Here is a 13,175-nt window from a genome sequence, read left to right as displayed (position 1 = left end):
ACGTGAAATGGTGTGACCGTGCATAGGGTTCCCTCCTAAAAGTGACATCCTTCCCCCTGACGCCACACTATCATACGCATTTCAGATCCTTGATGCCTCTCCTATTATTGTATGTAGTTAGTTTAGTATAATAGTAAACCATATAGAAGCTTATTCGTACACAAACAGGCAGACGCTGAGTTTTATATATATATATATATATATATATATATATATATATATATATATATATGTCATCCACATACAGTACTGTTTCGCTGTATCACAGCAGTTCATCAGTGCGGCTAGACAGGTAACTACCTCAAGCCAGGATCGAAACTCAACTGCCCGTACGACAGTCAAGGCTTCTAACCATTACGCCAATCGGCGGCTGCTGTGCGAGTAGTGAATTAACGATGTTTTGACATCGTCCGAAATATATATATATATATATATATATACACACACACAAGCAACAAGGTTTATGAGAGGTATTTTAGAAAAAAATTAAATAAGTATATATTCATACATCAGTAAATATTTACATCTGGAGGACACTCGTGCTTGCTATTACTGCTAATAAATAAAATAATCAGTATAGTAAAACTAAAGCAAGAAATCTAAAGGATGTCATTTTCAAGATTATGTTGAATACTGGCGGTGCATATTATGAACCGTATCTAGTGTATGTGTATATATATATATATATATATATATATATATATATATTTCAGGGTGTTTATCTCGTGTGTACATATATGGCAGAGTGTTTATATCAGATGAGTGTATACCGTGATGACAGATTCATTTATATCAAGTGAATGAGACGTTTATACAGTTCTTTGAACTCATCAGAGAGGAGATACTTCTTTATGATGGTGGTACACATAATACTTGGAGGGAGTTATAGAAAGTTCATTGGTTTATGATAGACAAAAACACCTTTACCTTTCTTTATTGGAATGAAGACACGAAGACAAACAGGTTACAAATATAAATGGTGATCCTTTTATTCATAACAGTTGGTGATGATGATGGTCAGGGATTCCAGCCTTCACGATTACATTGTCTTATCTTCCCCCCCCTCTCTCTCTCTCTCTCTCTCTCTCTCCTCCAAGAGGGCGTGAACTCACAATCTGACCGATTCGGCTCCCTCTGAGTCTCTTCTCTGGCTCTGCCTCTAACTGACGCGAATCCATCTCAATATATTGGAATTCCCCCTTCTTTATGACGTCAGAGGTGTGGTCCTTCAAGTGTTCAAATTAGCATGAGCCTAATCACGTTTTGGAAACAAAGAAATTCCTAAATGAATTGTTTCATTTATAAACTATTTATTTCAAAATCTAACCTACTTTGTTAATCATTATTTTCAATTTTGTATTGACCATTCTTTTAACTGACATTTTTAATATCCAGTTGTTTCTAAAAGAACGAACAATGAATGCATTTCTAAATTGAATATCTCTATTTTCTTTTGACTCCTGATTACTGGGTACGATTGTATCCTTCTCAAAATATCATTTTTAAACTTATCTATTTAATTACTTGGGTCTGTCCCTTTTTACATAATTATAGTCGGAATCACTCCCTTAGTAATAGACACGTGATTCGGCTAGTAATTTTGAAATAATATATAAAAATATAAGAATTTATTGGAAAAAAGAAACCCGGTTTAAAAGAGACCCAGAGTTAAGAGCAATTAACTCCCTTGATACTACACTTTGCTCTTGTCCCGAAGGCCAAGAACTGTTTGTCAAACAAAAATGTAAGCAATGCGGCACTAAAAAAGGAATTGTGTTAATTATTAAAACTAAACCGCGTATAACTAGCAGATATAAAGATGTCAGAAACTGAGGGGGGGGTCTCTCTAGATTGTCGATTTAAGGCTATAATTTAATTTGGCAGGGTAAAATCGAAGAAAGATTTATATGATTTAATTAATTTATGTTTCAACGAAGTCCATTAGGATTTCTATGAACTGATAAGACCTCATATTATTGAAATAAAAAATCAAAAAAAAAAAACGGCTAGGAAATATAATTGTAATTAGAGACTGTCGGCGAATATGTTGTGGTTGATCTGAAATGGTCAAGTAAAAGTTTTTCAAGAGATAACACTTAACTGAACAATAAATGTGTAGAGATGAACACACATGGCATCGAACAATTTCCTCGTCATCGCGTCAGTTCTATTATGCCTAGAACTACGTCCGTGCGTTCTATATAACTAGAAACGTTCGGCACGTCACATGTTATTTTTGTTCGTAGCGTCAAGCCAACACACTCGGCCTAACATTCAGTGGCATAGCCAACAGGAATCGACAACTAACATCTCAATACCAAGCCGAAAATAAAATATATAAATTTAATCCCTTTGTTTAATGGCGGCTATACGCAAATAACTATTCGCATGCACAATGACGTCACGGTAAGGAAAAAGAAAAATACTATAAAAGAGAAAACGAGAACGTTAGAGACGTGGGTAACGTCACAACCGTAACGAGAAGTTACGCATGGCGGGCGAATGAGGAAATAAATGTCGTTGTTACAAAAAAAAAAAAAAGGAGCCGAGTCATTACTTGTCTTATGTTCCTTGCGACGTACTCTGCTACAACGTGTTGGGTCCCAAAACATATAATAAAAAAGAACGTATGCATAGACCGACGATCACGTGCGAGAGGACATAGGTCAAAGTGAAGTAGCATGATCATGTTTTATCTTGGAAAGTACCCAGAAATAAATGTCGTTGTTTCAATAGAAAATGTCTGTCGAGTATTTACTTGTCTTCGGTTCCTTGCGATGTAATCTGCTACAACGTGTTGGGTCTTAATTGTCTACATGTTTAAACGTATGTAAACGTGTACTTCGTTACATTTGTTTGCATTTTTCTTGCAATCATATGCTTATTCGGAACAAGTTGCAGGATGGCAACATCTCTCTGCAAAATCTATTGCTGTTAAAATCACCTAAACTAGGATATACGTGTAGCTGGAGACGGTTTGTCAATTTAATATTCCCTAAAAATTTCCTCCTCCTTTCAAAAGGAAGCTTGCTCAATTGGCCCATCGTAAATGCCACACCAGGAGTTTTATTTTTAATATATACATTGATATGGCTTTCTGAATCTTACACGATTCATTTTTCCGCAATGCTTCTGAAAGACCATATTTTATTAACTATATATGCTTAGCCAAAGCTGGTCTACTTTTACTGTCGTCTTTGATTATTTGTTTCTGCGACAGATAAAGTTTAGCGCTGTCAATGCGGAATTCTTGCTGGATATACAGGCACAATAGCTACAAAGAAATGAAAACAAAAACGTTTTTATATTATTTGAATTATTCACATTACTGTTCTTACTCTGAGTGTTATATTCACAACGTTTCAGCCGATGTAACCTCCGTACCTTCTTCAGATGTATCTTGTAAAACTCGGTTAAATCCTCAGTGCAGGCGATACTTAAAATACAATTGAAAATCACTCAAGATTTCTACCCGGTCATGGCTGACAAAACAAGAACATGCTACCTCCATGGTTTAAATAAAGGGTTCCGTCCAGATTCTCGAACTGGACAGAAAGATTCCAGAGTTTAACAAAATACACCGGAAAAAAGGTCGGAGGTTACATCGGCCGAAACATTAATCCTCAAGATAGGAACAGTAGTCCAAATAATCCAAATAATATAATTTATCAATCCTCATCTAAAAAATTCAGAAACAAACACCATCTTGTTTTTACTAACTTTTACTAACTTGATAATGAAGCTTTATTTCAAAGTTTAAAATGTGTGTGTGTGTGTGTGTGTGTGTGTGTGTGTGTGTGTGTGTGTGTGTGTGTGGAAAGAGGGAGAAAAAGAGAGGGAGACCTCATGATTTTGTTATCAGGTTAGAGTTTCACCTAGCAGGTCGTCTGGCAATGCCCGTCCGTAAAATATGTTTAAATATGATATTTTAATTTATGGCGATTTTGTATTTATTATTATAACACCTTTTATATATCAATTAACGAAAGACACTAGAATCTAGAGTAAGCGTTTTAAAAAAATAAATAAACGTGTGTGTGTGTGTGTAGATGTGTGCATGTGTGTAGCCAATCCTCTATTGATTATTATATTGGACCCAATGTATAGTACTACCCCCCCTCCCCTTGCGGTGTAGATCGATTGGAAAATACACTTAAGTATCATATTTTAATTCATACAGATTTTATATTTATGATTTTAGAGTCAGTTCTCTATTGATTATTATATTGTACTCAATATATAATGATTTTAAAAGTTAAAAATATGAATTGAGTGCCATCAGCTATAACAGAAACCAAAGCATTTAGTGTTCTAGCCTTAGTTGTTGTTACTTAGTTGTAATAAGATTTATTAAAATAGATTTTCTTTAATGTAATATGCAAATTAGGTCACCCAGTGAATGTAGATTACTTTTGAATAGTAGATATAGAAATCATGCTGAAATAAGTGTTTGTGAAACTGTGTAATATTTATGCATGTTAATTAATGTATATAAACAAATAGACAGGAATACGATTTTATTATAATTATTTATATATATATATATATATATATATAGTATATTAAATAGTTAAAATAAAGAGATTTCAGTTTTCAAATATACATATATATATATATAGTACAAAACATATATATATATATATATATATATATATAACTCTATATATATATATAACTTTATATATAGTAGAAAACTTGAAATTCAAAGACTTACAGTTTTTCTTTTTTATAACTTTTGTTTATTTAATCTTGGATTTCTTCATTACAGCTGTTTCGTTAATGGGATGGCAATTTTATGATTTTATGTGTTCATAAAAATCTCCTTTCTGACCAACTCATCAGATGTTATTTCCATTTGATGTTACCAACAAAAAGTTAATTTGGACACGATATATATATATATATATATATATATATATATATATGTGTGTGTGTGTGTGTGTGTGTGTATGTGTGCGTGTGTTAGAACGTTTTCATCCTAAATGCTATGCAATTATGCACAATGTAGAAAATATGCATGAAGAAAACCGAGCGTAATAGTTTAATAAAACCAATCATCCAATAAGAATCCATGAAAATCGATTAATCAATGAAACTTTGTGTTTCAAAGGAATATGCAAATTAATTCATCTTCATGAAGTCGTTCCTATATCCAAGATATTAAGAAGTTCGTTTTAATAATTTTTAAATAGAAAAAGTAATCTTTCATTATTAATGTCAGTGTGATAAAACACTCAACTGTATATGTTTATAGATATATGTATTGATATTAGGTGGGTGCAAAAATAATGTCGTTTATATATGTGTGTATGTATATATATATATATATATATATATATATAGTTGAATGCCAAAAACGACATTATTTTCAAAATAGATCTTTAATTTTGAGACACTCTGATGCTTTCTAAAACTCATTCCAAAATTATGAAATATGTTTTAGAAAGTTAGGTTGGTGCAAAAATAATGTCCTTATATATATATATTAGTTGAATGTCAAAAACGACATTAGGTTGGTGCAAAAATAATGTCCTTATATATATATATATATATATATATATATATATATATATATATATATATATATATATATTAGTTGAATGTCAAAAACGACATTATTTTTGCACCAACCTAACTTTCTAAAACATATTTCATAATCTTGGAATGAGTTTTAGAAAGCATCAGAGTGTCTCAAAATTAAAGATCTATTTTGAAATATAAATCAGCATCAAAATAGATGGTTAATTTTGGGACACCATGATATAATTCATTATTTTTTAATCTATTTTAGAAAAAAAAAATTAAAACCGACTGTAACTCCTAAGTTATCTAAAAATTGACTGCCGACTCATATTCTAACGTCCGACTTTCAGCAAATCATTTTATCCATGAAAACTTCCTCAAATGCACTGCTTGATTTTAAAATATTGCATGACTTACAAGATGGCAGATGAAAAAAAATATATAAGAAACATTATTCTGTCTAATCAATTTATGGATAGACAATCGCATTGTTTGTGCCTTTGGAGCTTTTATATGGAAATAATGATTACGAATGTTATTGAATTGAAGATTAGATCTTGGAAATTCTGGTTACAAATGTCTGGCTAGACAGAAAAACAGTCAACCAAATAATTACACTCCAATACATTTTAATACATTACATAGACATATGACCGTTTTGTGTGATTTTTTCTTTTGATTTGCATAATTACTAGCAGGCCGCCTAGCATTGCCCGGTCGTAAGTATGATATTTTGATTAATGGAGATTTTGCATTTATTATTATATTATATTGGACCCAATAGAATGATTTTAAAAGTAAAAAAAAATAATAATAATTATGTCCAACCACTGAGAATCAAAATCAAAACGTTTAGCTTACGATTTACTTTTTCCTTTGAAGTTATATGCCTGAACTATGAATACATGTTTGCTGCAAGGCTAAAAATTAAAGCATGAACACATAGCTATTACGTTATGCATGCATATTCATTATGCCGTCGTTCGACCCTCACCTGCCAAATTCTATTTTTTAAATTTTCACGCTTTTGCACCGTATTTCCCCGGCTAAAACCCAAATATAAAGTTTTACATAGGATCAAATAATCTATATATTAAGCTTCATGTCTGTAGACTAAAAACTGACAGATAGGGTTTGGTAGGCAAAATTTTTTAAACGAATATATATATATGCACACATAAATATGTATAGAAAGAGATTTGTGTTTACTATAACCTTTCTACGCAAATATTATGCAAGTATAAATCATGTAGAGTATCTGCATGAATATAATTACACGTGATAGTTAACTAAAGATGATCGTCCCATGAGAAAACCGAAAAAACTATTAGGGAATTAATTAAAATGAATGTTTAAAAGAATATGCAAATTAGCTAGATCTTTTGCAAATGAATACAACAAACAAAGTTGTATTTTCTTTTTTAATTTTTTTTTTATCACATTTTCACCCAAAACAAGGTACAGTGCCACTTTGATGTAGGGAGCTATTATCGGGGCCATAACTTATATATATATATATATATATAGTAATTTATAAAATATATATGGCGATTAAGCTACACTGAATATTCTGCGTTTCATCCAACTATAGGATTCGTCAGGCTTAATTTGAAAAGGAAACCCTAAATAAATGGATAGTCCTTAATCTGCAGAGTTTCAAAGAAATACTTTCCTTCTCATTAGAGGGTAAGAATTAGCAAAATCCGGTATTTGATGAAACTGCAAGTAAGTCAAAGATTTTACTTGATAACAAAAAGTGAAGCAGAGGGAATAGGGTGAAGAAAAAGGTGATTTTATATATATAGATTCAGCCACTCTGATGAGTCGTAGACGAAGAAACACGTGTCAGTGAATAATTATATTTTAAAAACAATATATATGCCGCTCCCCATGTGGGAGTACCAAATTGGTTAAAGGAAAAATTATTCCCAACTCGCATTTAGGTAAAAATGCACTTTCGTAAATAATTTAATTCATTCAAAACGTATCGCAAAAGCAAATAACACACACACACACACACACACACATATAGTAATTTATAAAATATATATGGCGATTAAGCTACACTGAATATTCTGCGTTTCATCCAACTATAGGATTCGTCAGTGTAGCTTAATCGCCATAAGCCTGACGAATCCTATAGTTGGATGAAACGCAGAATATTCAGTGTAGCTTAATCGCCATATATATTTTATAAATTACTAACTAGCTCTACCTACGTATTGAGCACTTTTGAAGTAAATACTTTAAGTTTACGCATAAATCTATACTTTCGTATATTAAATTTATGTGAATAAATGAAGTAGTTATATATATGTATATATAAACACACACACTTCAAAATAATGAAATTAAATATATCTACTGGTATGCAAATCCAGTAATTTTCGGTCTTACAAAATAAGATGTAATATTTTATATAAGACAATCCCAGCTAAATAAAATTTCTCAATATACAAGATAGACCAAATGAATCATAATTTATGTATTTAAATTTTATGATTTGAAAGGGTTAATCTTCAAATATATAAATTTTTATTGCTTGAAAATAAGGAATACAATTTAATAACCCATGAGTTTTCTATGCTTATTCATTTCCTTAGAGGAAAAATATTAGCAAATAGTTTTATTGGTTTGCACCTTATTTGCTGAAAACAATGAACATAGAAACGTTTTTTTTTAAACATTTAAGATACATAGAATAAGGGAAATGGACATTGGGCAGAAAAGGGATATTGTAATATAAATCCAAAATAAATGCTAAATCTTTAAATGGAAAATCCTATTCGTACGGAGATAAAGAAATCCAACGTGTCCTGTAATCATTCCAAGGTATTATGTAACAAACACATGCAAAAAGAAAAAGAACAGTCCGAATATTTTAATGTTTGAACAAAAATAGGAAGAAATTAAGTAAATGATAATTAACATAAAAAAGAATATTCTTCATTTATTTAGTTATTTTATTTTATTTGTTTTGTATTGGAAAATTCAAAATGGCGCCCGACTCTCTCTTTAACATGGTAAGTTTGGGGAAAAGGTGTTATAAATAATAAACTAGACAAAATACTGTAAAAAACACCGAATATATGTCAACTTATGTCACGGTAACATATATTGAGCGAGTTTCTAACAGTATCTTGTCTAGTTTATTATTTATAACACCTTTTCCCGAACTTACCGTGTTAAAGTGAGACTCGGGCGCCATTTTGAATTTTCCAATATATTGGTAAACAATGTATGTTTTTTGAGCTAAATAAACATGTTACATTGAATAAAAACCACGAAAATTATATCCAGTTTGGAAGAAAAATTACTTATTTTGCCTTTGATAACATTTATTTGTTATGTATTTGTTTTTTGACAACTTTTTCGAATCTATGTGTACAGTAATACAAACCCGTTTTTTTTTTTAACATTATATGTTTGTATATATCAATTAACGAAAGACACTAGAATCCAGAGTAAGCGTTTTAAAAGAATAAATAAACGTGTGTGTGTGTAGATGTGTGCATGTGTGTAGCCAATCCAGACAACAGCGTGCCTTTGACCCCATCTCACACCTAGAACCATAATAAATCTATAAGTCCAAGCTTTTGGTAAGGAGATTCCACTTAGCTTATCACTTACACCTGCTTATCAATCTCCAGGTGTATATGTACGCACGTCTATAAACGCGTATGTGCGTATCCTGTGTTTGTATGAGTACGTGAAGAAGCATATGTGGTAGTGCGCGGGTGTATATGCATGTATGTTTACATATGCGAGGATGTTCGATGGATGCCTGTGTGTCCAATTCCAAAGTTTTATGAAAGACTTGGTTTTGAATCAAGGCCACACAAGTTCCTGACCATTCCAAGTCAAAAATGTTGGAAGGGTCATATTCAAATAGATCTTTACCTTAATGGCTATACACGTTCCCCTGCTGCTGCTAACCCTGTCCGCCCTACACATGTTTCCATCATTCACACTGAGGAAGATCGAAGGATCGGTCGAAAATTATGTGTTTTTGAAGGAAACATTCTTGTTTTTTTTCAAAAGACTTTGTATTCCTACACGCCAACACATAGGAAATAAATACAGAAAACATAGAAACATTTAGAAATATTTTTCGTATTGATATTTTATTCATACATATTTAAATATATAACATTTGAATATAATGATAAAGCAGTCTACAGGGTATGGTGACGTGTGATTGTACAAAATGGACAGACAGAAACACCCTCTTTCATTTGTATATATTTATCTTATTACTCTTCCTTTTTCAGCATGGGTTTTGTTCTTCACTCCAACTTCTGCTGCAAATCAGATGTTGTGAAGAATCACGGACACAGTCACAGCCACATCCACAATGGCCATTCTGGTGCCAACTCCCAACAGATGTACCATCGTCTTTCACAGGAGCCAACCGAGAATACACCAGCCATTATGGAGTGTCATCCTTTGTCCAAACCAAAACAAAACGTTAACATCAGAGCAGCCATTATTCATGTCATAGGAGACATTATACAGAGCACAGGAGTTTTGGTTGCAGCTCTTATAATAAAATTCACCGTAAGTATGTTTATATGGTCTTTGTTAAAGGAGTGTATACTGGATTGTAATGCAAGAATGGGTGTTTTCTCTGGGAGGATAACAGGACATTGTGTTCAGCTTTTTATAGTATACAGAATGGCTTTCTCTGATTAATTGAATTGAACTGTTAAATGTAGATTTTGTTCGATGAAGAGTTATGTTAATATTCACAACAGCTTAACGATATTTAATTTTCTTTACTAATTACTACCAAATAAAATTTTATACGAAATCGTTGACAAATAATTAAATCTTAAACAGAGCAATAACATTTTTGAAGCCTAAACTGCTTTACGATTACACATTTGTAACGTTTTCACTAATAATTACTTTCAAATAGATATAATTGTAAAATAGTAAAAAAAAAAAAAAAATTAAAAGAAAAGACCTACACAATATTTGAAGATCCAACTTTTTTTTTAATTAATTAATCTTTAATAATTACTATCAGAAAAATATTTTTGTAAAGTAATTCGTTAAAAAAGCAAAAATTGAAGCCATTTTTCTAAAAACGCCAAATAAAATTTTTGGGGGCCAAACTGCTTTAAAAAACAAAAACCAAATTTACTAAATTTATCAGTATATTGGCAACTCTGCTTGTACTGTTTTGGGGGGTTCTTAATGCCAAAATACCATACCTATCAAGTGTAGCATTCAACCTGGTTGGGTTCTACTGGCTTCCTGCAAAGGAGGAAGTTTCTAGAGAATATTGAATTCACAAGCGTCTCCAGTCGCTTATATAGTCCAGTCAGGGAAGATAAGTTTTTTTTTGTGTGGAGATTTGTTACTGTTCCACATACATCACCTAGCATTTCCAAAAGGTCATTCATTTGCGGCTAACCAGGCTCAACTAATTTGTGTCACGTTATGTCTCGTTTTATTTTTAGCCCCAAAATGTGAAAGTTCTTTGTGGACACATTTTCCTTGAGCAAAAAATGAAGTCAAAACAGTTTTTCTGAGTTGCAAAATAATGCCACCATCTTAATGCACTCACCTTCCTGACACTTGCTGGAGGGAGCAAAAGGCGAAATGTCCGCTCGTCTCGACCTCAAATCTCATTGTATTATTATTTGCATCATTCAAAGTACTATTCTCATCGTGGATGTTTTTTCCCCATATTTCGGCCAATCTAATTGTTGACCATCTTCGTGTGCATCTTTTCAAATTCTGAAATCTTTCTGTCAAACTCTGAAATTTGTACAGAATTAAAAAAAAAAAAAAACGCTTTATTTAATTAGAGCGAGGGAAAGCAACCCTCATTATTAGCCATGAAGTCAAGTAATTTGTAATTGTATTCACAACATCAACCATACTGAAAATTGAACCTTCAACCTCCAAAAGACCTACACGTAGAACTGATTATTGCTTAGTTCAGAAGAGAAGGCCAGGGAAAACATTGGATTACACCAAAAATGATTCATTAGAATATTTGCATAGAGACCTTCAAACTATTTGTGAACTGAAGAGGCTCACATCCGTTTAAATTAGGATGAGCGCAAAGAGAGTAGTGTGTCAGAATTATTTAGTTTTGCACATTCTACCCAGGTGTGCTTATGCATTAGTTGGACATTGATAGCTAAAACTTGGTGGAAAAAGCAATATGGACAGGACACTACTCTGAAAGACGTATGATCCTAACTAGACTTTACACTCACCGGACCGCAATCAAAATAATCCCGAGACTATTGTTGAATCAAAGATTGCTATCACAGCCCAAATTAGTTAAATCTCAAAATAGTGCTGTCTAAAGTTGTATATAGGGGGTCATTCTGTATTTCAGTAACTTTATTAAATGTTGGAGTTCGATATTGATGTTAGCCTAATCCGTTTAATCATTTTCTTTGAAAAAAATTTCTCAAAACAAGAAAGGATATTTTTAAGATGCATCCATTCCTTTACTGACAAAATGTTATTAAAAACTTAAGCATTTTCATTTGTCTGTCATGGTTTTAAAACTTAAGCATAACAGACAAATGAAAATGCTATAAGTTAAAAATATTATTTTCCTTGGTCTGCCATTCTTAAGTTTGAAAAGCCCAAGTTTGAAATAGCATGTCCGTTGGTCTGTCATGCTTATTTCAAAATTATAGCATGTTCATTGATCTGTCATGCTTTAACTTAAGCATGACAAGACAACAAAATGATATTTCAAACTTAAGTATGACAGTTCAACGAAAATACTATAATTTTGAGATAGAATACTTTGCACATCTAAAATAAGATGAGTCCATTCAATCTGCTTTTTTTTTTACAAAGGAGTCACCACTTATCAAAGCCCGAAGGCCACTCGAGGATTAAGCTTAATAAGTGTGCGATAGTCAATGGAAAAATATTGTAGTAATCATTAGTGTAAATTGGATTACTTAAAGGGACGGCTCATCAAGAACTTGTTTATATTGGACTTGAAGACGACCATATTGTAGTCAGTTGGAAAGCAGGCAAACGGAACAGAGTTCCATAGGCATACAGTTCTAAGAAAGGAGCTTTGTTTATGGAATCTGCGTTTAGATTTAGGCACAGATAAAGAGTGGCGAATAAACAAAAATACTATTTCCAACTTGTGCGACAGACCAACCAATAGACCGACTGATAGAGCATTGCACAGAGATGATTGGACGCACATAATGTAATCGTTTGGAAGATTTTTTTTTTAAATAGTTTCAATTCCCATCAGTAGGATCATCCATCAATCATGGCACTATCAAAGTCGAAAATAATCAAAAGTTAACTAAAACTTTGTCCGGCGGGGATGAGGATGGTTTAATTTTATTTAATTTTCTAACTAACGTGTCGAAATTTTGAGATTTTAGATCGTTCCTTTTCTTTTTTCATTGTTAATCATAATTTTGTTTTCATTAAAGCCTTTGAAGGGAGCACTGACTCTTGAGACTTCCAAATATTTTATTGAATGGATGCTGTTTTAAGATGAGATTTAAATAAACCTGCTTAATGTTTCACAAAAGAACAGGATTGTTTTTGTTTTTTTTTACTAAATTAAGAAATATGACCCTCAGTGTTTGATTCGGAATAATGAGTTGAATAAATTAATTACAACATTCATATCAATTTAGTCC

The 13,175-nt window shown here is 32.0% G+C and overlaps 1 protein-coding gene across 1 annotated transcript in view; it reads left to right on the top strand.

Moving 5' to 3' along the window:
- LOC145284824 (proton-coupled zinc antiporter SLC30A2-like) overlaps positions 1-13,175 on the top strand; it is a 929,434-nt gene that overhangs the window by 896,266 nt on the left and 19,993 nt on the right. The window contains exon 5 of the mRNA XM_080133793.1: positions 9,795-10,080. Within this exon, the coding sequence (XP_079989919.1) occupies positions 9,795-10,080 (286 nt within the window). The remainder of the gene's footprint in view (positions 1-9,794; positions 10,081-13,175) is intronic.

The sequence above is a fragment of the Euprymna scolopes genome, chromosome 9 (assembly GCF_053919585.1).
Source record: "Euprymna scolopes isolate OS-2025 chromosome 9, ASM5391958v1, whole genome shotgun sequence".
Taxonomy (NCBI): Eukaryota; Metazoa; Mollusca; class Cephalopoda; order Sepiida; family Sepiolidae; genus Euprymna; species Euprymna scolopes.
Note: the sequence above shows the minus strand (reverse complement) of the source record. Positions and strands in the feature narration are given on the sequence as shown.